General features: G+C 35.9%; 1 protein-coding gene across 1 annotated transcript in view; it reads right to left on the reverse strand.

Annotated features, from left to right (window-relative positions):
- The window catches only part of ZBBX (zinc finger B-box domain containing), a 78418-nt gene that overhangs the window by 51510 nt on the left and 5000 nt on the right, over positions 1-21908 (reverse strand). The window contains exons 3-6 of the mRNA XM_044384775.2: positions 20122-20212; positions 13060-13108; positions 11827-11936; positions 4549-4644 (exon numbers count right to left, since the gene is read on the reverse strand). Of these exons, the coding sequence (XP_044240710.2) occupies positions 4549-4644; positions 11827-11936; positions 13060-13108; positions 20122-20212 (346 nt within the window). The remainder of the gene's footprint in view (positions 1-4548; positions 4645-11826; positions 11937-13059; positions 13109-20121; positions 20213-21908) is intronic.

A 21908-nucleotide genomic window follows, 5' to 3' on the forward strand; every position in this document is an offset into this window, starting at 1 on the left:
GAACCAGCCTTACAGGAGGTATTAAGGGGGTTCCATAAAGGTAAAAAGGCCCCAAGAGTGATACAGAACAGAAATTTACAATCTATAGAAACAAAGACGTTACAGGCAACATGGCATCATTAAAATAATCTCTCTCAATAATCAGTCTCAATGTAAATGGCCTAAATGCTCCCATAAAGCACCACGGGGTTGCAGATTGGATAAAAAGACATGACCCATCCATGTGCTGTCTACAAGAGACTAATTTTGAACCTAAAGATACATTCAGACTGAAAGTAAAGGGATAGATTACCATCTTTCATGCCAATGGACCTCAAAAGAAAGCTGGGGTAGCAATTCTCATATCAGACAGATTGGATTTGAAACTAAAGACTACAGTTAGAGATACAGAAGGGAACTATATTATTTTTAAAGGATGTATCCAACAAGTGGATATGACAATTATAAGTATATATGCCCCAACAGGAGAGCAGCAAGATACACAAGCCAACTCTTAACCACAATAAAGAGACATATAGATGAAAATACATTAATAGTAGGGGACCTCAACACTCCACTATCAGAAATAGACAGAGCACCGGAGCAGAAAATCGACAAAGAAACAAAAGCTTTGAATGCCATACTTGACAAGTTGGACCTCATAGATATATATAGAACACTACACCCCAGAACCAAAGAATACTCATTCTATTCTAATGCCCATGGAACATTCTCAAGAATAGACTATGTTCTGGGACACAAAAAAGGTCTCAACCGATACCAAAAGACTGAAATTATTCCTGCATATTCTCAGACCACAACGCTTTGAAATTGGAACTCAACCACAAGGAAAAATTTGGAAGATACTCAAACACGTGGAGACTAAGAACCATCCTGCTCAGGAATGACTCGATAAACCAGAAAATCAAAAATCAATCTAAACAATTTATGGAGACACCAAGGAGAATGACAACACTACGGTCCAAAACCTATAGGATACTGCAAAGGCAGTCCTAAGGGGGAAATACATAGCCATCCAAGCCTCACTCAAAGAATAGAAAAATCTAAAATGCAGTTTTTATATTCTCACCTCAAGAAGCTGGGACAGCAACAGAGGAACAGGCCTAATCCACACACGAGAAAGCAGTTGACCAAGATTAGAGCGGAAATCAATGAATTAGAAACCAGGAGTACAGTAGAGCAGATCAACAGAACTAGAAGCTGGTTCTTTGAAAGAGTAAATAAAATTGACAGACCACTGGCAAGACTTATCCAAAAGAATAGAGAAAGGACCCAAATTAATGAAATTATGAATGAAAAGGTAGAGGTCACAACCAACACCAATGAAATTGGAAGGATTATTAGAAACTTTTATCAACAGCTTTATGCCAATAAATTAAGCAATCTGGAAGAGATGGAGGACTTCCTGGAAACTTATAAACTACCAAGACTGAAACAAGAAGAAATTGATTTTTTACACAGCCCAATTAATTATGAAGAGATTGAAACAGTGATTAAAAAAAACCTTCCAAAAAACAAAACTCCAGGCCCGGACAGTTTTCCTGGGGTATTCTACTAAACATTCAAAGAAGAAATAATACTTATTCTACTAAAGCTATTTCAAAAAATAGAAACAGAAGGAAAGCTACCAAACTCATTCTATGAGGCCAATATTACCTTGATCCCCAAACCAGGCAAAGACCCCAGCAAAAAGGAGAGTTACAGACCGATTTCCCTAATGAATATCGACGCCAAAATCCTCAACAAGATCCTTGCTAATAGAATCCAACAGTACATTAAAAGGATTATCCATCATGACCAAGTGGGATTCATCACTGGGATGCAAGCGTGGTTCAACATTTGCAAATCGATCAGCGTGATACATCATATCAACAAGAAAAGACTCAGGAACCATATGATCCTCTCAATTGATGCAGAAAAAGCATTTGACAAAATACAGCATCCTTTTCTGATTAAAACCCTTCAGAGTGTAGGAATAGAGGGTACATTTCTCAATCTCATAAAAGCCATCTATGAAAGCCTACAGCTAATATTATACTCAATGGGGAAAAGCTGGAAGCCTTTCCCTTAAGATCAGGAACACGACAAGGATGCCCACTCTCACCACTATTATTCAACATAGTACTAGAAGTCCTTGCAACAGCAATCAGACAACAAAAAGGGATAAAAGGTATCCACATCGGCAAAGAAGAAGTCAAACTGTCTCTCTTCGCAGATGACATGATACTCTATATGGAAAATCCAAAAGAAGCCACTCCCAAACTATTAGAAGTTATACAGCAATTCAGTTATGTGGCGGGATACAAAATCAATGCTCAGAAATCAGTTGCATTTCTATATACGAATAATGAGACTGAAGAAAGAGAAATTAGGGACTCCATCCCATTTACAATAGCACCAAAAACCATACGTTACCTTGGAATTAACTTAACCAGAGACGTAAAGGACCTATATTCTAGAAACTACAAATCACTCACGAAAAACTTTGAGGAAGACACAAAAAGATGGAAAAATATCCCATGCTCATGGATTGGAAGAATTTACATAGTTAAAATGTCCATGCTACCCGGAGCAATCTACACTTTCAATGCTATCCCGATCAAAATACCGAGGACATATTTCAAAGAACTGGAACAAATAGTCCTTAAATTTGTATGGAACCAGAAAAGGCCCTGAATCGCTAAGGAATTGTTGAAAAAGAAAGACAAAGCTGGGGGCATCACAATGCCGGATTTCAAGCTGTACTACAAAGCTGTGATCACAAAGACAGCATGGTACTGGCACAAAAATAGACACATAGACCAATGGAACAGAATAGAGAACCCAGAAATGGACCCTCGGCTCTTTGGGCAACTAATTTTTGACAAAGCAGGAAAAAACATCCGGTGGAAAAAAGACAATCTCTTCAATAAATTGTGCTGGGAAAATTGGACAGCTAAATGCAAAAGAATGAAACTTGACCACTCTCTCACACCGTACACAAAGATAAACTCTAAATGGTTGAAAGACCTCGATGGGGACAGGAATCCATCAAAATCCTAGAGGAGAACATAGGCAACAACCTCTACAGCATCAGCCAAAGCAACCTTTTTCATGACACATCTCCAAAGGCAAGAGAAACAAAAGATAAAATGAACATGTGGGACTTCATCAAAATAAAAAGCTTCTTCACAGCCATGGAAACAATCAATTAAACTAAGAGGCAGCCCACGGAATGGGAGAATACATTTGCAAATGATGCTACAGATAAAAGACTGGTATCCAAGATCTACAAAGAACTTCTCAAACTCAATATGCAAGAAACAAATAAACAAATCATAAAGTGGGCAGAAGATAAGAACAGACACTTCTCCAATGAAGACATACAAATGGCTAACAAACACATGAAAAAAGGTTCAAAATCATTAGCCATCAGGGAAATTCAAATCAAAACCACACTAAGATACCACCTTACACCAGCCAGAGTGGCAAAAGTAGAGAAGGCAGGAAACAGCAATTGCTGGAGAGGATGTGGAGAAAGGGGATCCCTCCTACATTGTTGGTGGGAATGCAGGTTGGTGCAGCCACTCTGGAAAACAGTGTGGAGGTCCCTTAAAAAGTTAAAAATTGAGCTACCCTATGATCCAGCCATTGCAATACTGGGTATTTACCCCAAAGATACAGGCATAGTGAAGGGAAGGGCCATATGCACCCCAATGTTCATAGCAGCATTGTCCACAATAGCTAAATCGTGGAAGGAACCGAGATGCCCTTCAACAGATGACTAGATTAAGAAGTTGTGGTCCATATATACAATGGAATATTACTCAGCTATCAGAAAGAACGAATTCTCAACATTTGCTGCAACATGGACGGCACTGGAGGAGATAATGCTAAGTGAAATAAGTCAAGCAGAGAAAGACAATTATCATATGGTTTCTCTCATCTATGGAACATAAGAACTAGGAAGATCGGTAGGGGAAGAAAGGGATAAAGAAAGGGGGGGTAATCAGAAGGGGGAATGAAGCATGAGAGACTATGGACTCTGAGAAACAAACTGAGGGCTTCAGAGGGGAGGGGTGTGGGGGAATGCGATAGACTGGTGATGGGTAGTAAGGAGGGCATGTATTGCATGGTGCACTGGCTGTTATATGCAACTAATGAATCATCGAACTTTGCATCAGAAACCAGGGATGTACTGTATGGTTACTAACATAATAAAAAAACATTAAAACAAATACTTAAACTATGTGTTCATTTGAAACCACAATAGATAAAAATACTGTCTAATTTTTAAATGTCAAGTTCACAGATAAAATGCGTGATCTAAAAACTCTAATCAAGCTAATGTCTCAGGAACTATATTAAAAACACAGTTTAAATAGCAAACTAGAACCCAGATTAGCACTTAGCAAAATATTTTTAATATATATGTAAAGACTGTACAAAATAGAATTTTAGAAATTAATATGTCATCCTAAATTCTAGATAATTAAGCATGTTTTAAATGTCTTTGTTTTGAAACATTTTATAAATACGTTTCGAGTAAAGCATTTTAAAAAGTCGTACCTGTAAATGAGTTGTTCTATGGAGCTTCAGTGCCCCCTTCTGGTGAATTTTATCAAAGCAACCCAAACAATAATCTTCTCCACATTCAAGGCATACCTTAAAAAGATATTAAAATATCACACAATCTTTTTCAGGGGGGAGGGGGTTGGGGGAATGGGATAGGCTGGTGATGGGTAGTAAGGAGGGCATGTATTTCATGGTGCACTGGGTGTTATACGCAACTAATGAATCATCGAACTTTACATCAGAAACCAGGGATGGTTTGGTGACTAACATAATATAATAAAAAAACATTTAAAAAAGAGAATATTTGAATAAACCCAAAATTCTCCCACAAAAGTACTTATTAACTACAAAAGGAAAAAAATGGTAAGTTAACAGTGGAAAGATCCAATGGACATCACCTTAACAAATGACTGATGTTTGTGTATCATCAATAATGAAATCAGCCCACAATGTACACCTCATGATAAGGTGCACTGAGAAGGACACGATATCACTTCTGGGATATTCTGGCCAAAGTGCATAATCAGAACCTAATAATGAGAAAACTTCAGAGACACCCAAGCTGTGTCAAATGTCAAAGTCGTAAGACAAAGAAAGGCTGGGGAAGTGTTCCAAATTTAAAAACCCTAGAGAGGCATGAAAGCCAAATGCAATGTGTGAGCCTGGGTTAGAAATAAAAATATCTGTAAACAACTCTAATGAAATAATTGGTGAATTGGAATGTAGACAATAAATCAGAAAATAGTAAAAAAAAATGTCACAATCTTTAATAATATGACTTTGAGAAAACATTTGCATAAAGAAGTCAGCGTTCTCATCTTTATTTCTCCATTTGCATGCCTAGATGTCATCAGAATTGAGAAGCCCAAGGAAACTAGAACAATTTGACCTGAAAAATTAACTTGCAAACTTTAATTACTCTCATATCAAAATAAATATAGTGGCTGCAAGTAGCTTTTAGATATATGTGTTTGATGCATATATGTATCTACAATTCCGAATAAATCATAAAAAACCAGCAACCTCAGACCAAACTTCTTGACCTGGTAAAAACTAAGCAGCATTATCTCTGGGTCAAACTACTTCATTTTTATGAGTTCTTTAAACTTTCTCTATTGATTTACATGGCACAATGCATACACTATTTGTCTCCAAAAATCCCCACACACTTCTTTCAATGGCGCTAATTCACTGGTGATTCTCAAAATATGGTTTGAGAAGTATTCTTAGAAGATTCCTCAGAGTTAAGAAAGTATAAGAAAAACAACTGGATGGAACCACATCAACAGGTCAGCAATTCTTATGACTGGCGAGATGATTATGGACAAGTACGTATTTATCTTTCAAATTCTCTGTGGTGTTAAAATGTAATTTTTAAACGTATGGATAAATTGATGTGATGTACCTGTACCTATGATGGCGCCAAGCAAGACTGAAAGTAAAAAGAAAAAAAATGGAATTTTTACTGCAAGTGAAATTACTACGTCGAGTTGTACAGCCACTTCAACACCCTTTACAACATGAGAAAAAGCAGCCCAAATGGCTAAGACCTCTAATTTTCTTGAGTTTGGCCTAGGTTAAGAACACCAGTAGCACAAATAAGTGAGAAAGCATAGAGTCTGGAGAGATGACGTCAGAAAGTCTATGTCACAGAGCCCACATTCCTTTTGATTCTTTTTGATTTCCTCTCCCTCCACTTCGCATGCCCACCACCATTCTTGGGGCCCTCCTTCCTCTCTTCTCCTGTCAAGAAATCCTACACAGAAAGCAGCTGGGGAAGACTGGGGAGAGGTTGACCAAGCTCTTCTACCCTACACTGGGGAGTGACTGACTGAAATGTGCAATACAGTGAGGCCTCCCAAACCACACTGTGCCTAGGAATCACCTAGGATTTTGTTACAGCGAAGACTGATTCAGGAAGTCCAGAACATGACTTAGATCCTGCATTCTAACAAGTTCCCAGTAACATCCACACAGCTGCTGGTGTGCAGACCACACATGAAGTAATAGGCACTAGAATGTACAGGGTGGAGAAAAGTAGAGTAAATGCTTATTAAAAATCCAACAGGAGTCCATTAATTTTTAAAAATTGTATAACAAGTCTCCATATAATATCAGTTGCCTACAATAATGTGGTCAGGCTTATTAAATATAAAATGATTAGGACAACACAGACAACCACCACCAAAGGTAAAAAGAATAAGACATTTTATATAACCAATGAAACTAAAAAGGAAGGCTAGAATCACATAACAGTATTAATAGCCACACATTTACCAAACACTTACTGTTCTAAGGGCTTCATATGTTTCATCACTGAATCCTCACAACAACCCTATAAGATTAACATGATTATTGTATCTCCATTGTGAAGAGGAAGTAACAAAGGAATATAATGATTGGGAATATGCCCAGTCACACAGCTAATGGAGCCAGGATTTTAATCCCACAGTCTGGCTCAAAACACAAGCTCTCAAGAAACCAGGGATGTACTGTATGGTGACTAACATAATATAATAAAAAAACATTAAAAAAAAAAAAAACTCAAGCTCTCGCCCATGACCCAAATTACTAAAAATCGCATTGACCATTAATCAAAGCACTAATCATTTATTGAAAAACCTTGATAAAATCTGCAATAAAATAAAACCCAATTTGTCAAATGACTACATGGGAGATATTTATCAAAATCCAAATGTATTTTTTTCAAAAGTGATTAGCTATTCAGAACTGGATTTTTTATTTAAGTGAAAGAAAAATAAACCCTGTCCCTAATACCAGAACTAGTCCTAACATCCTTTCAACTCATGTTTCAAGAACAACAGTCTCTTACAGAAATGATGATTAAAACATTATCTAGATCCATAATTTTTAAGTGCAAAATCAAATATAAAGCTATAATTTCACATACATAAATGGTGTTACTATTGTATTAAGGTATATTTCAAAATGTATTCTGCATAATTTTTATTTAACATATCTGTTAATATTTTAATAAATTTCTCAGACATATTTGGCACTGTCTTTACAATGTAATATAGAAGATTGAAAATCAGTTTGAACATCAAATTCTAAGCCAAGTATTTGTTAACAACAGATTTTTAATGAAAGTAGCCAAACAGATGTTGTAGACTGGAAGATCAAAGCTGGAATTGCAGAGTAAGCTTATATATTTTGTTATACAAGCATATTTGGATTTAAATTGAGTTAAAATGACCACCAACTGGAAAATCTTTTTAGGCAGTTTGTATAACTGGCAGAAACATACTAAAAACGTAGATAAGGACTCCATTCCACCACAGATGCTTATTCAATGATGGAATACCCAAGTGCAGTTTTAGCAAATATCTTTTTAATTTGATCAAGCCTAGATCAGTTGTGCTAAGCCTTTAGAATCCCTTTGAGTTTAATTAAATTATCTACATTTGCCAAATTAATATGTAATTTTTAACGATCCATTTCACTTTTGCCATGCACAAACAGCCTAAAGCTACTGGAATTTCTTTTAAAAATAAGAAATGTGGAGGTCTGGGGTTTTATTTTTACCATCAATGTACGTGAATGCATCAGGAGATATGAAAATGTGCCAACAACAAAAAACACAATTTACTGTCTCCTTTCCGTGTGCCAGGCACAATGCTAACTATTTCATATGCACTAACCACTATTTCATTAGATGTGCCTAACTTGAATTTTTAAATAACTTATTGTGATGCTTGACAAATATCATGGGACATTACTTTCATTTCAAATCGAACAACATACTTTCTTAAAATCCAAGCAAAATTGTTTAAGAATGTGTAGGGTCTAAATCCTGGCTTCTACTCGTAACAGTTTTAAGGCAAATCAGACTTTTAATCACTGCACACATCATCACTCTTGTCCGCTTTCCAGACAAGGCATGTGCCATTTATCTTAGTCTGGGATGTCCTCTTCTTGCTTTTCCTTCTCTTTGGAAAAACACATCCTTTATTTCCAGGTCAGGTTTTCCTACCTACATGCCATATTGTTCAAATTCCATGGCCTTTAAACAGTGCTCAACACAGAACAGGATTCACAAGAAACATTGACAGCTCCTACATAAATACTTTGTTCAGATGATGGACGGTGGACCCCCGCAATTCAATTCAGCCAGTAAGTTTCTTTTAGCTTTCATACTTCCAACTTCAGGAATATTAACATCGTTTGTATTTTTTAAACATTTATGGATAGGTAAATTTGTGAAGATTTCTTAAATTTTTGTCCATCACTACATCAAATAAGATAAGAAAACAGCATGATGTAATAGTAAGAGCATTGTACCAAGAGCCAAGATTTTATATTTAATATTGCTATTAGCACTTTATTTGACTTAACAGAATTCTAACTCTCTTAGACCAGCTAAAACTGCCATGGAAATAAGGATAGTAATAGAATCTCAAATCAGAAATGATGATGGCCAAATTCTCTGAAACTATAACAAATATCATTATAGTATTAGATATAATATTAGATATTAGATATAATATTAGATATTAGATATAATCATTAAATATTATATATAAATATTTATATTTATATATAAATTAAATATATTATATTATAAATATATTATATTTATATATACTAATAATTATATTAATATATATAATATATACTATATTATATATAATATATAAATATATAATTATATTAATTAATATATATTAATTAATATATATTATATATTATAATATAATATATAAAATATATTAATTAATTAATATTAATATAATAATAATTATAATAAATATATTATAAATTAAATATATTAAATATTTATATATATAAATATTAGATATAATCATTAAATTCTTTTGGGGGAAACTGCTTCTGAAGTATGTGTAATATTTCAAATTACATCAGATATTGGAGTACTTTTAATACTAACTGAAAGGAAGATATATCTGAAGTCTTTATTACAGAAAAAAATGGATTCATTCAACAAATATTTGCTAAGTGCCTACTAAATTGCAGGCATAATTCCAGGTGGTGGGCAAACAACAGTGAACAAAACTAAATCCTTACTCTCATGAACTTGACATAGGTAGGTAGAAAATAAACACATAAATATATATTAAAGGGTAATAAATGCAATGTGGTTGCAGGGGCAGTTCCACAAAATTCAGGGCTACTCAGCTGTTGCTCATTTACAAAGGGCTGCCAGGGCAGGGAACATTTGAATCAACCCTTATTCCGAGGAGAATGTGTGAGGGAGAAAATATATTAAAGAGATACTAAAGGTTCAATTTTGAACATGTTAAGTTAGTGATTACTGTTAGACATCCAAGTAGAGGTGTTGAGTAGGCAGTCTGAGTTGGAAAATTTCAGGCGTAGGAGATGAGAAAGAGATGTAAATTTGGGAACCATCCATGTAGAGATGGTCATTAAAGCCAAGAGAGTAGATGAAATTACCCATCAAGAGTAAGTAAGTGGACTAGGGAAGAGAGTTAAGGGCTAAGCCCTGGAGCACTTGAACATTCAGGGGTCTAGAATACAGAAAACCAACAAAGACTGAGAAGGGACAGCTAGCAAAGTAAAATGAAACCAAGAGAGAATCATGTCCTAGAGGAAGCCAAGCGAAGAGTCACAAAAGAGGAATACTGTATCAAATAATACTGATAGATTAAGATAAGAACTGAGAATTGGCCACTGTATTTAAGAATATGGATGCTACTGGTGACCTTGGTAGGAGCAGTTGCTGGATAGAGATCCAGTCCTGAATGGAGAGGGTTCAAGAGAGAATGGGAATTTAGCAATTCCACTCTGGGCACATATGCAAAAGAACTGAAAGTAGAAACCTGGACAGATATTCATACCCACGTTCAATGCAGCGTTATTCACAATAGTCAAAAGGTGGAAACAACCCAAGTGTCCACTGATGGATGAACAAAATGTGGAATATACATGCAATGGAATATTATTTAGCCTTGAAAAGGAAGGAAATTCTGACACATGGTACTGTACGGATGAAGCCCAAAGAGATTAAGTGAAATAAGCCAGGCACAAAAGGACAAATACCATAGCTTCCACTTGTATGAGGCACCTAGAATAGTCAAATTCATAGAGACAGAAAGTAGAATGAGAAAGTAAAATGATAGTTGCCAGGGGCTGACAGGAGGGGGGAATGCGAGCTATTGTTCAATTAGTACAGAGTTCCAGTTTTGTAAGATGGGAAGAGTTTTACAGATGGATGGTGGTGATGGCATCACAACCGTGTGAATGCATTTAACACCATTGAACTGTACTCTTAAAATGGCTAAAATGGTAACTTTTAAATTCTGGTGTATTTTGGCGTATTTTTTTTTTTAAGTTCATGAAATCAGCAACAATGAGAAGCTAGAGAACTGTCAGAACCCATTTTGGGGCTCTTTTTTTTTTTTCCCAATTTCATTTCAGAACTTCTAAGGAAAAAAACTAAACAAAACATTATTTGAGGGGGAAAAAAGATTTGCAATAAATGTCCTTGGCAGCCTTAAACACAGCAGTCAAAAACTAGAAACAACCCGTCATTCAATATGCCAATAAATAAATCATAGTATATTATACAATGGAGTACTACTCATTAATTCAAATGAACAAACTACTAATAAATGTAATAACATGGGTGAATCTCCATGTGGAACAAAAGAAGCCTTACACAGAAAAATATATACCCTATCATTCCATTTACATAAAGTTCAAGAATAGGCGCCACTAAATGTATGGTGCTAAAAGTGAGAACAATAGCTGGCTTTGTAGTAGAAATTAATTGTAAAAGGCACAAGGGAACTCTCAGGGGTATTCTATTATATTGATGGGGGTGCATAGATTTGTCAAAAGGCATCTAACTGTACATTTAAGGTCTCTCTATTTCATAGTTAGTACATTGTATCTCAGTAAAAAAAAAAGAGAGAGAACAGGAAGAGAGACCATGAAGAAGTGTAGACAACTCTTCAGAAGTTTGACTAACAAGGGCCAGAGGGAGATGCGGTGCTCGTGGAAGAACTTTTGTTGTCATTTTGGTTTGGAAAGTACTGCAGCATGTTTGTGTGCTGATAGGCATGATCCAAGAGAGTGAGGAAAGGAGGTAGGTGATATCCTTAAACTGGAATGAGAGGGTGAGATGCAGTGCATTGAATGGGGCGGGACATACACTTCCCCTTTAGCAATGGCAGAGAAGGAAAAGTATCTGGCTCCCAGAGCAGGTCTAGTTGGGAGAGGTGAGTGAGGCCATGTGAAAGTGATGTTCTAATATCTTTATAGTGCACATACCAGCAGAGCAGCTTTGTTCTCACACTGTCCACAAACCTTCCCTTTTATCTTGGGTTTTTCGCTTTCAGAAGGATTGGCCATCTTATAATTAAGTGTTGGTTTCACTGGCTCTGGAAGAAAAAAAAATGTCAGGTCAATCACATTAAAATATGATGTTCAGTTTTCTGACTGATAAAGTAATGAACTTCTGCACATTTCTGAATTCTCAAAGAGTACTTAAATATTAATTGCTCTGTAAGAATGGTGTGCAGCCAAGTCTACTCTTCCCAGTAACCCGTGGAGACCACAATCCCCCTCACAGTCCCCTGTGACCTCAGAGGCCACATACCTGCCCACACCCATTCTGCTAAAAACTCACTTGAATTGGATAAGTGAAATTACAGAATGTCAAAAACTATGCTCCTGATAGGCTCTCTATGGCACTCTGTCCCATCTCCAGATCAAACTAAATGAAGCTCATAGGGAACCACCTTCCTTAATAAATGTCACATAGATCTCCAGAACTTTTTCTACCAAATTGTCTTATCCATTTAAATTAAAAGTACTTATCCTCTATAAAAATTTTATTTCTTTTGGAATTACCGTGACTTCAAAATTGATTCTTGGGTTTTGCTATTGTGAAATAATTTATTAAAATATAAAGCCGTTTTCAATATTCTTTTAGATTCCTCGAGTACAAGTTCAATATATAATTTCATACTGCTCAATTATCTTCCTGGTTAAAAGATTATATAAATAAAGTTACAGAACAGTACTATCGAAGTCCTCACTTTGGAAAATGCTATTATTATATTCATATTTTAAGTTGACGTTTCTTAACATAAAATATGGCTGCCCCCCCAGCAAATAAGTAAAATGAATTTGAATATCAAAAGTCATATCAGAGTCATCATTTTGGGGTTTAGAATCTTTATACTGCACGAACAATTCTAGCACTTTAATTGTCTATGTAATTCAAATGAAAAAGAAAACAAGTTATATCTTTAGGATCTAATAACACAGTGGTAAACTGTTTACCTTTTTTTTTTTTTAAAGATTTTATTTATTCATTCGACAGAGACAGAGACAGCCAGTGAGAGAGGGAACACAAGCAGGGGGAGAGGGAGAGGAAGAAGCAGGCTCATAGCGGAGGAGCCTGATGTGGGGCTCGATCCCATAACGCCAGGATCACGCCCTGAGCCGAAGGCAGACGCTTAACCGCTGTGCCACCCAGGCGCCCCATAAACTGTTTACCTTGAAGTTGCTCTTTCAGTAATTTTAATTTCACTTTTCCAGCAGAGAGCTGTATTAATGAAATAGATATTTTTTGTCAGGTATACATTCTCTTATTCAAAGAAAGTTTAAGTTATGAACAAAAATGATAGAGAGCTACAACGTTTCAGTGCATCTTGAGCAAAATAAACATTTTGAGAGAATAATATAAAATTAATAGAAAATCATGATTAAAGCATATATAGAGCCTTTAATAAAGAGAAAATATCAAAAAAAGAAAATAAATTTTGGAAATATCTAAACCACTTTTAAAAATATTCCATAAATTATGTTTTGAACAAAAATAATTATATATCATCATGAAATTATTTTAGGAAAGCACTAGTATTCAAATACTGTAAAGGCTCAGTAAGCCTTTTCTATCTCTGATCTTTCTGAAACACACAGTCTAATATTTGTGTAGACTAAATCTAAACTGAATTCTGACTGAGCCACTCTGCTTACATAACTGTAGAAGGCAATATTATCTTATTTGTCTAATTTGGAGAACCACATGTTTAAGCATCATAGATTTTACCTTCAATATATTAGCTGTGATCCCTGACTTTCCGAAGTTACAGCCAAAATATTGAGTAAATAAGCTTTGCTCTTAGGTGTTTCAAATAGTCACTTAAAATCCTTGGATCTTTAGATTTTAAGACATAAAATAGACTCACCAACTGTACATACTTGCCTTGGTCTTATTAAAACCAACATTCAAAGTACACAAACGAGCATGGAGGAATGGTGCACATTTATACAGACCCTGTCAATTCATGCCTAGTTTTCAATTTGCAATTTGCATGCTCAATTGCCCAATTTGTACATGAGAATATGAGAACAACAGTTGCCTCTATATCGATGGCTGTACCAACTGCAGTCATCTTTGAAAATTTAGGCATAATTATTCTCAGTGAATCTCGTGGTTTTGCTTCAAAAGGGCATTTTTTTTGTTCACATTCTTTAAGTAGCTGCTCAGATGCTATGTACCAAACACAGCAGAAAGAAAATAGGATTGAAATAATCAACTTTTATGTGAATCACACTTTTATTTTTAAACTAAAAATGTTATACAAGTTACAGATAATTTAATCTCATTTTTTTCATAATGAAATTATCCAATATTATTACCATAATGATACATCTGAATTGCAACATGATTGATGTGGTTATAGGCTACCTGGGCAGGATGGCTATGCCAAAGCAAATTGAACTCATTATTAGGGAAATTTTATAATTTGTTTTTATTATTGTGAATATTTTCCGGCTCTATAAATATGGCCAAATTTGCTTCAAATGATTCAAACTGCATAAAAATATTTCAGTGAACAAACAGCTACCTGCTATTTTTAGGCAGATAGAATTTCCTCCTAAGTCTTATTTTCATCTGTTTGAAAAAGTTGAGGGTCAGGTAGGGTCAGACCAGGGATATACACATAACACACACATCCATATGTATATACACATACATACATGTATATACACATAAGTGTCTATCCAAAACATCAGGAATTTGATATCCTGAAGCCTATGCCTTGTTAAGCCATTTATGCCTCCACCAGTGGGTGCTGAATGGGTGTCATTAAGGGCCAGGGAAGCTTAGTGCCTGTACCATACCAACACGTCACCTGGACCATCGGAGTCAGACTACGCTGTCATCATCAGCCTCCTTGGCATTGACAAATGCCTCCAAACTCCCACCAATGCCCTATTTGGCCATGCTGGGCCCACATTCCTCCCATGAGCCACCTTTTCAAATATTCTTTTTTTTTTTTTTTAAGATTTTATTTATTTATTTATTCAACAGAGATAGAGACAGGCAGCGAGAGAGGGAACACAAGCAGGGGGAGTGGGAGAGGAAGAAGCAGGCTCATAGCAGAGGAGCCTGATGTGGGGCTCGATCCCGTAACACCGGGATCACGCCCTGAGCCGAAGGCAGACGCTTAACCGCTGTGCCACCCAGGCGCCCCTCAAATATTCTTATTCTTAATTAGCTACATAACCTTTGCTATTTTCTACTGCTTGTCCTTCTATCCTGGTTCCCTGCTAGTCCATAGAACCCTTGTTAAATAGTCATTTATCCTATGCCTGAAACCTTTCCTAGAAATACCTCTTGCAACGGTTCACATTAACTGGACCCACCTTTCCTCAGACAACCTTTTCCAGAGAACTCTCCAGAGGAACTAGCTCCATTTCTATTCCCTTGCACTCACCAGGAGAGAAGAAAAGTTTTCTCCCTGTTTGCTCCTCAGGGCTGCTTCCAGAATATTGTTCTGATCTCATCCTTCAGCAAAGATGCCTCTGCTGAAGGGCCTCACCATCCACTGACTGCCTTTATCAATATCCACGATCCTCTTCCACCTGAACTGTAGCAATCTGCTCAGTATTTCTCTCCATCACAGTTCTGGGTGATGATCATGGAGACTTCAATGTCCATGTTCACCTGACCCCCTGATGCTGAAAACCCTCCAACATGCAGACTACTATGAACATCTAAGTGCCTCTTCAGCCACCTGACCATTATGACCAAACCTTCAACCTAAGCTGTGATCTGAATGGCCACACCTTCAAAAGCCCAGACTCAGAGCTTCTCAGTGCTTGCCAGGATCACCTTACCTCCTTCCTCTTAGACCTCTATCTCCATCTACCTACCATTGTGATGAAATAATCCTGACTGGGTCCCTTACAAATCCATGCTCCTATGGCTCCTCAGCAGTCTACTTATTCATTTCGAGCTCATCCTCAATCATGACTTCCACAGTGGCTACTTCAAACTTTCTCCATTTCAAAAGACTCAAATTCACCCCATTTCCCCCTCTTTATTGTGAGCAGATGATCCTGCCTTCAAATTTACTACGAACGTTGAGGCTTTCCCATCAAAATCTTTCCATGGCTTCCTGCGTTACAACTCTAAAATTTTACCTTTACTGCCACCTGTTTTCTCTTCCATCTTTCTTATCAGATACAGTGTCCTCCTTCCATTGGTCAAGGCCTTCTTAAGGAGCCATCTCTTCAAAGACTACACCCCAGCAACTGGTACCTCTCTCATTTGCATATCTTTCCTCCACTAGTGAGTCCATCCCTCAGCTACAAACTGGCTCACATGTTTCTGATTCTAATAAACAATATACAGTTGACTCTTGAACAATATGGGGGCTGGGGCACTGATTTGGGCCCCCAAAACTTAACTACTGATAGCCTACTGTTGACTAGAAGGCTTATGGATAACATAAATAGTTGGTTAACACATATTTTGTATGTTTTATGTATTATATGCTGTATTCCTACAATAAAGCTAGCTAGAGAAAAGAAAATGGTATTAAGAAAGTCATAAGGAAGAAAAAATAATTTATAGTACTGTACATACATTTATTGAAAAAAATCGCGTATTAAGTTGACCTGAACCATTCAAACCTGTGTCAACTGTAATAAAGTCTTTCCTTGATTCTGTTAAATCCTTAAGAGGTCACCCACCATTCTCATGGTCACTGCAACATTAGTCTTTACTCACTGCCACCCACCTTTCTTTTTGTAACCACTTGATATATATTTTTCCATCTAACATCAAATCAAATTCAGTGTTTTTAAAAAAATTCTCATTCGCCACAAACATTTAAATGTGATTTTCAGCCAATGTTACAATTGGTTTCACACATAAAATCTTAACATCGCTTAAAACTCTGTACACTAATAAGCAAGTATTGTTATGTATGTTTACAAATATGGTAACAGAAGCTCAGAGAAGTTAAGTGACTTGCCTAAAAGAGCTAATGAAATGAGTCAGGATTTAATCAATATAGACTTAAGACAGAGTTTCTTGACCTCGATACCATTGACATTTTAGGCCAAATAATTCTTTGGTGGGGAGGCTGTCCAGTGTGTTGCAGGACACATAGCAGCAGTCCTGGCCTGTAGCCACTATCTATCATTAACCAAAACCCAAAACCCTCTTGGCGGCAATAACTAAAAACGTCTCCAGACATTGCCAAATGTCTCCTGGGGGGCAAAACTAACCCCTGTTGGGAAACACTGGTCTAAAATCACAGTCAAAACACCCTTCTTTACCTTCATTTTCTATGAAATTACATTACTTTGATTCTACCATTCTTCCTCTTCTAAGGCTCCCCTTACTGGAGGGCTGGCAAATCACCTGAGAACCAGCTTGAAAGCCTGCATTCCCAAATCTTGGCCCTGACGCTTGACCTTGAGCAAGTGAACTTCTTTGATGTTAAATTACTTCATCTGTGGAATTGGAAAAATAGCAACTGCCTCTTAAGAGTGATATAAGCACTTACTGAGAAAAAAGGAAAAGCAGCTAAACTGTTGACTGGTATAAAATAGATAGTGATTATCAGTATTAAAGTTCTATTTTACCTCCATATTCCTTGAGCATATACCTGCCCTTTCTGAGCTTTATCCGTTATACCTTTCTTCTCCTTTTTATTAATTGTTAAGAAGCACATTTACTGTCTTGGCTTCAACTAACACATAAGAAGTCAAACAAAACTCTAAATCTTCAAAATTTGGTAGGTAGAACTTAAATGTCCTCACCAGGAAGAAAAAGAAAAGAAAGAAAAGAAAAGAAAAGAAAAAAGAAAAGAAAAGAAAAGAAAAGAAGGAAGAAAGGAGAGAGAGAGAGAGAAAAAGAAAGAAAGAAAAAGAAGAAAGAAAGAAAGAAAGAAAGAAAGAAAGAAAGAAAGAGGGAGGGAGGGAGGGAGGGAGAAGGGGAGGAGGAGGGAGAGGGAGGAAGGAAGGAGTAAATATGCGAGGTGGGATGTGTTAATTAACCCCATGTGTGAAATCTTTTCACAATGTATATATGTACATCAAATCGTCATGCTGTTTCATTTTAAAATATCTTAAAATTGTAATTGTCAATTACCTCAATAAAGCTGGGAAAATAAGGAGAGGAAGGGAGAAAGGAAGGAAGAAAGGAAAGGAGGGAAGGAGGAAGGAAAGAAGGAGGGTGGGAGGGATTTCTAAATCCCAATTTTTTTTCAGCTTCCTTCTTTATTCTTCCTCTTGTCAATCAGCCTGATATCAGTTATACATTTGATTTCCTCCTTTCCTTTCTCACTGTTTTTTTTTTGGTCCCATAATTTTCTTCATATTTCTTCTGCTACATTCTAATTCAGACTCTCATTTGACCTCTAGATTCTTTTACTAGTGTTCTAAATAGTTTCTCTGCCTCTATTCTAGTGGCCTCCAAAGTAGCATGTATGCATACCTGAGGGAGCTCAGGAAAAGACCAGGAAGTAGAAACGAAGTTTATGTCAGCTGTAAATAATGTCCATAATTTGTTTTACAACATACATGATATATTAGTACACTATCATGTATATAAATAAATTCTATTTATAAATAAATAAAAAGTTCATGTATAGAAAAGTCCATGATCAAAATACATTCTTTACTGATGTGGGACATGATGAAAATTGTTTCAATATCATTTGTTCTATCCTCTATTTATAAACTCCTAATGCACTGGATATTTAAACAAGATCAGCCACCACAAATCATCACCTTAATCTTGCTATCCTCCTGCTCAAAAGCTGTCAGGAAATTCCATTCCCACAGTCAAGACTCTGAACTCTGGTATTCTCTCCTGCCCTGGCTCACTTTCTACACCCACCTTCTAGAGCTTCCGAAACCCCATGCTTTCACATCTCACTCAATTATGAGGTTCGTGGGGCCTGGCACTACGATTTATTCATCATTTTTTCCTTACAAAGACATCTAGGAGACTCTCAACTATTTGTAGAACCAAAGTATTTTTTCCCAAACACAGATGGTTCGTACACTAAATGGTTATGACAAAAATGACATACTGACTTTTCCTAATCTCATATGTGCATTCTGTTTCACATTAGATGAGGATCTCCTTGAGAACAAGGATAATGCACTATGTGACAAAGGAGGCACTTAATATTGCTATTGAATAAATAAGTCAGTAATCAGTCAGCATTTTTAATATATTATATTTCAATTACATCTGAAACATGGAACACTATCTCAAAAGACCATGAGAAGTGGGAAGTGGATTATAAAAAGTTTAATCTAAAAATTAAAGAAACAGGGGCGCCTGGGTGGCACAGCGGTTAAGCGTCTGCCTTCGGCTCAGGGCGTGATCCCGGCATTCTGGGATCGAGCCCCACATCAGGCTCCTCCACTAAGAGCCTGCTTCTTCCTCTCCCACTCCCCCTGCTTGTGTTCGCTCTCTCGCTGGCTGTCTCTATCTCTGTCGAATAAATAAATAAAATCTTTAAAAAAAAAATTAAAGAAACATATCTCAGTAAGAGAATGACACTAAAGAGCAAAAGACTTTTTTGAAGACAAAAAGGTTAGAAGCACCAGGTAAGATGTTTAAGGATGTCAACTGGCCCAAAGGAAGTTTAATGATAGGTATATAAAAGAGAAAAAGCTATATAAGTTAAAACTTACAGAGTCGCGGATCTTGTACTAAACAATCCAGAAACAAACAGCTTTCCTTACATAAAATCACTCATCTGGTTTTAATCCTAAATATAATGTAATATTATATTTTATAATACATAGTAAAGATAAAGCAATTCTACAGCTGGGAAACCTGAAAGCAGTTTTCCTTGGGTATCTTCACACATGGAATCAATAGCATAATAATAATTATTATTCAAGCAAAACAAACACTATTAAATGCGATATAATAAAAAGGCAGAAAAAAGTCTGTCCTTCGTTACATCAAATAACTTAATTTTCACCTTAATATAAAACTACATACTTGTATTTCACATACTTGAAACCAGGACTAAACTGTATGAAAAAAATTCAGTTTAGAAAAATTCAACTCAAGGTGAATTTTAAAAATCATCTTGCAGATGAAAAATGAAATATATCTGAATTATGAAAGCTACAGATTAACCCATAAAAATTCATCAAAATCTAATAATATGCAGTTGTTAAAATAAGAGTAGGTTCTTAAGTATAGAAGGGAATACAAGATCTGAAAAATTAATTTATATCTCTTCACTGAGTAAATTCCCTGAGAGCCAAATGGTACTTTCTTACCTTAATAATATTTCCTTTATTTTGTGACATCATGTGTGATTGATTACCCAATTTTCCCACTTGTCCAGATTTCCAGTGATATCCACTTGACCTTCAATATATATAAACAGAAGACAAAATGTAATTACTAAATACATTTCTCCTTTTAATGAAAACAAATATATTTTGCATATTTCAAGAAATGAAATTCAGTCATTAACATGTAACAGACCACCGCAAAATGAAAATGAAATATCAATAATGCCATGATATCCTCAGCAATTCTAAAATATAACTCTACCCTATTTGGAACTTTTGAAAAGAAATGAATAAAAGTAAAGTGTCCAAACACAGATGAAGGATGTCATTTTTTAGACATTTATGATGATTAAAGAGAGCTTTACTGAGTTATAGGAAACTTTACAGATCGTCGTGCAGTTTTAAAAGCTAAGGGTCTACAAATGTAAAGAGGAAAAGGAAGCAAAACAATACCCAAAATATTTGGCAGATCTACTAACTGATGAATTCCATATTTAAAACTACAAATCAGCTCCCACATTGAAAGGTAACAGAGAGGACAAAGAAGGCAAACTGTTTAATTTCTAGTTTTCAAAGCACTTTTGAGTCTCACAAAATTTTTTGAAGTCAACAGGGCAGAGGTCCAATTCTCACTTAAAAAATGAGACAAAAACCTGCCCAAGGTCACACAGACAATAAATAATAAAGTCAAGGTCAGAACACTGGACTTCTATCTTCCTGACCAGTGAGTGGCAGGTTCTCTTTCTGGCTGTGACATTCACTATCTACGTGACCTTAGAAGAACACTTACCTCTTCTGAAAACTCAGTCAAGCTCTAGAACATTTAAAAAAAACATCTAGAAAAGGTTCCTCAGCTAATGAAAACCCAACTTTGGGGCTGATTTCAGGAACTCTGGTTCACAAATATTTCATGAGCCACTGAGAAGTGCAAATTAAGTTCATTGGATCATTAAAAGAAGAGCAGCAAAATATACAATATACTTTGTCACCTGGGATGACATACGCCATTGAGATCCTTGATTAAATCAATGCTCTGGTTAGAGAAGGTGTGTTTATGTGTCATGAATATTCTTCAAAGAATCAGACTTTAAAGATAAACACTACTAGAGCTATAGTAAACATCTGAATTTTCTTTAATGATTCAGAAGGTATTGCATGGATATTTGATAATATCACTTGGATATTTGATAAGACCAAACAAAAGCAAAATTAAAATACAAAAAGCCTGGTGATATTTAGCACCAGCCAAAGCACATGAGACATGAACTGTTATCCTCTGTAGGAGAAAGCTGTACATTTTTGAAGCCTATCTGAAAGACAATTTCTTCAATATCTACCAAAATGTAAACTGCATATACACTTTGACCTAAAATTTAACCTTTTGATACTCTTGCATATGTAAGCAAAAATATTACGTAGAAACATGTTCATGGTAGCACTTACAACTACAAAATAGAGAAAATTTAATAAAGATCTGAAAAATACACAAAGAAATATTATGTGGCCATTAAAAGAATGAGATCAATTGCATGCTTATATGGGAAGAGTGCTAAGATGTATTAAGTAAAAAAAATAGGGTGTGAATCATTTTATAGATAATTTCACTTGTAAAAACATAAAAGACATGAAATATACACAAACACACATTCATACACATAACATACATATACATAAGCTTATACAAAGATAAGATATTTGTGGGGAAAAAAACGTAATTGTTAAAAACAGAGCTACAAATGGGCTGGGAGTCAGCCTAGAGCTAAGAAGAA

Source organism: Ursus arctos, unplaced genomic scaffold, assembly GCF_023065955.2.
Source record: "Ursus arctos isolate Adak ecotype North America unplaced genomic scaffold, UrsArc2.0 scaffold_4, whole genome shotgun sequence".
Classification (NCBI taxonomy): domain Eukaryota; kingdom Metazoa; phylum Chordata; class Mammalia; order Carnivora; family Ursidae; genus Ursus; species Ursus arctos.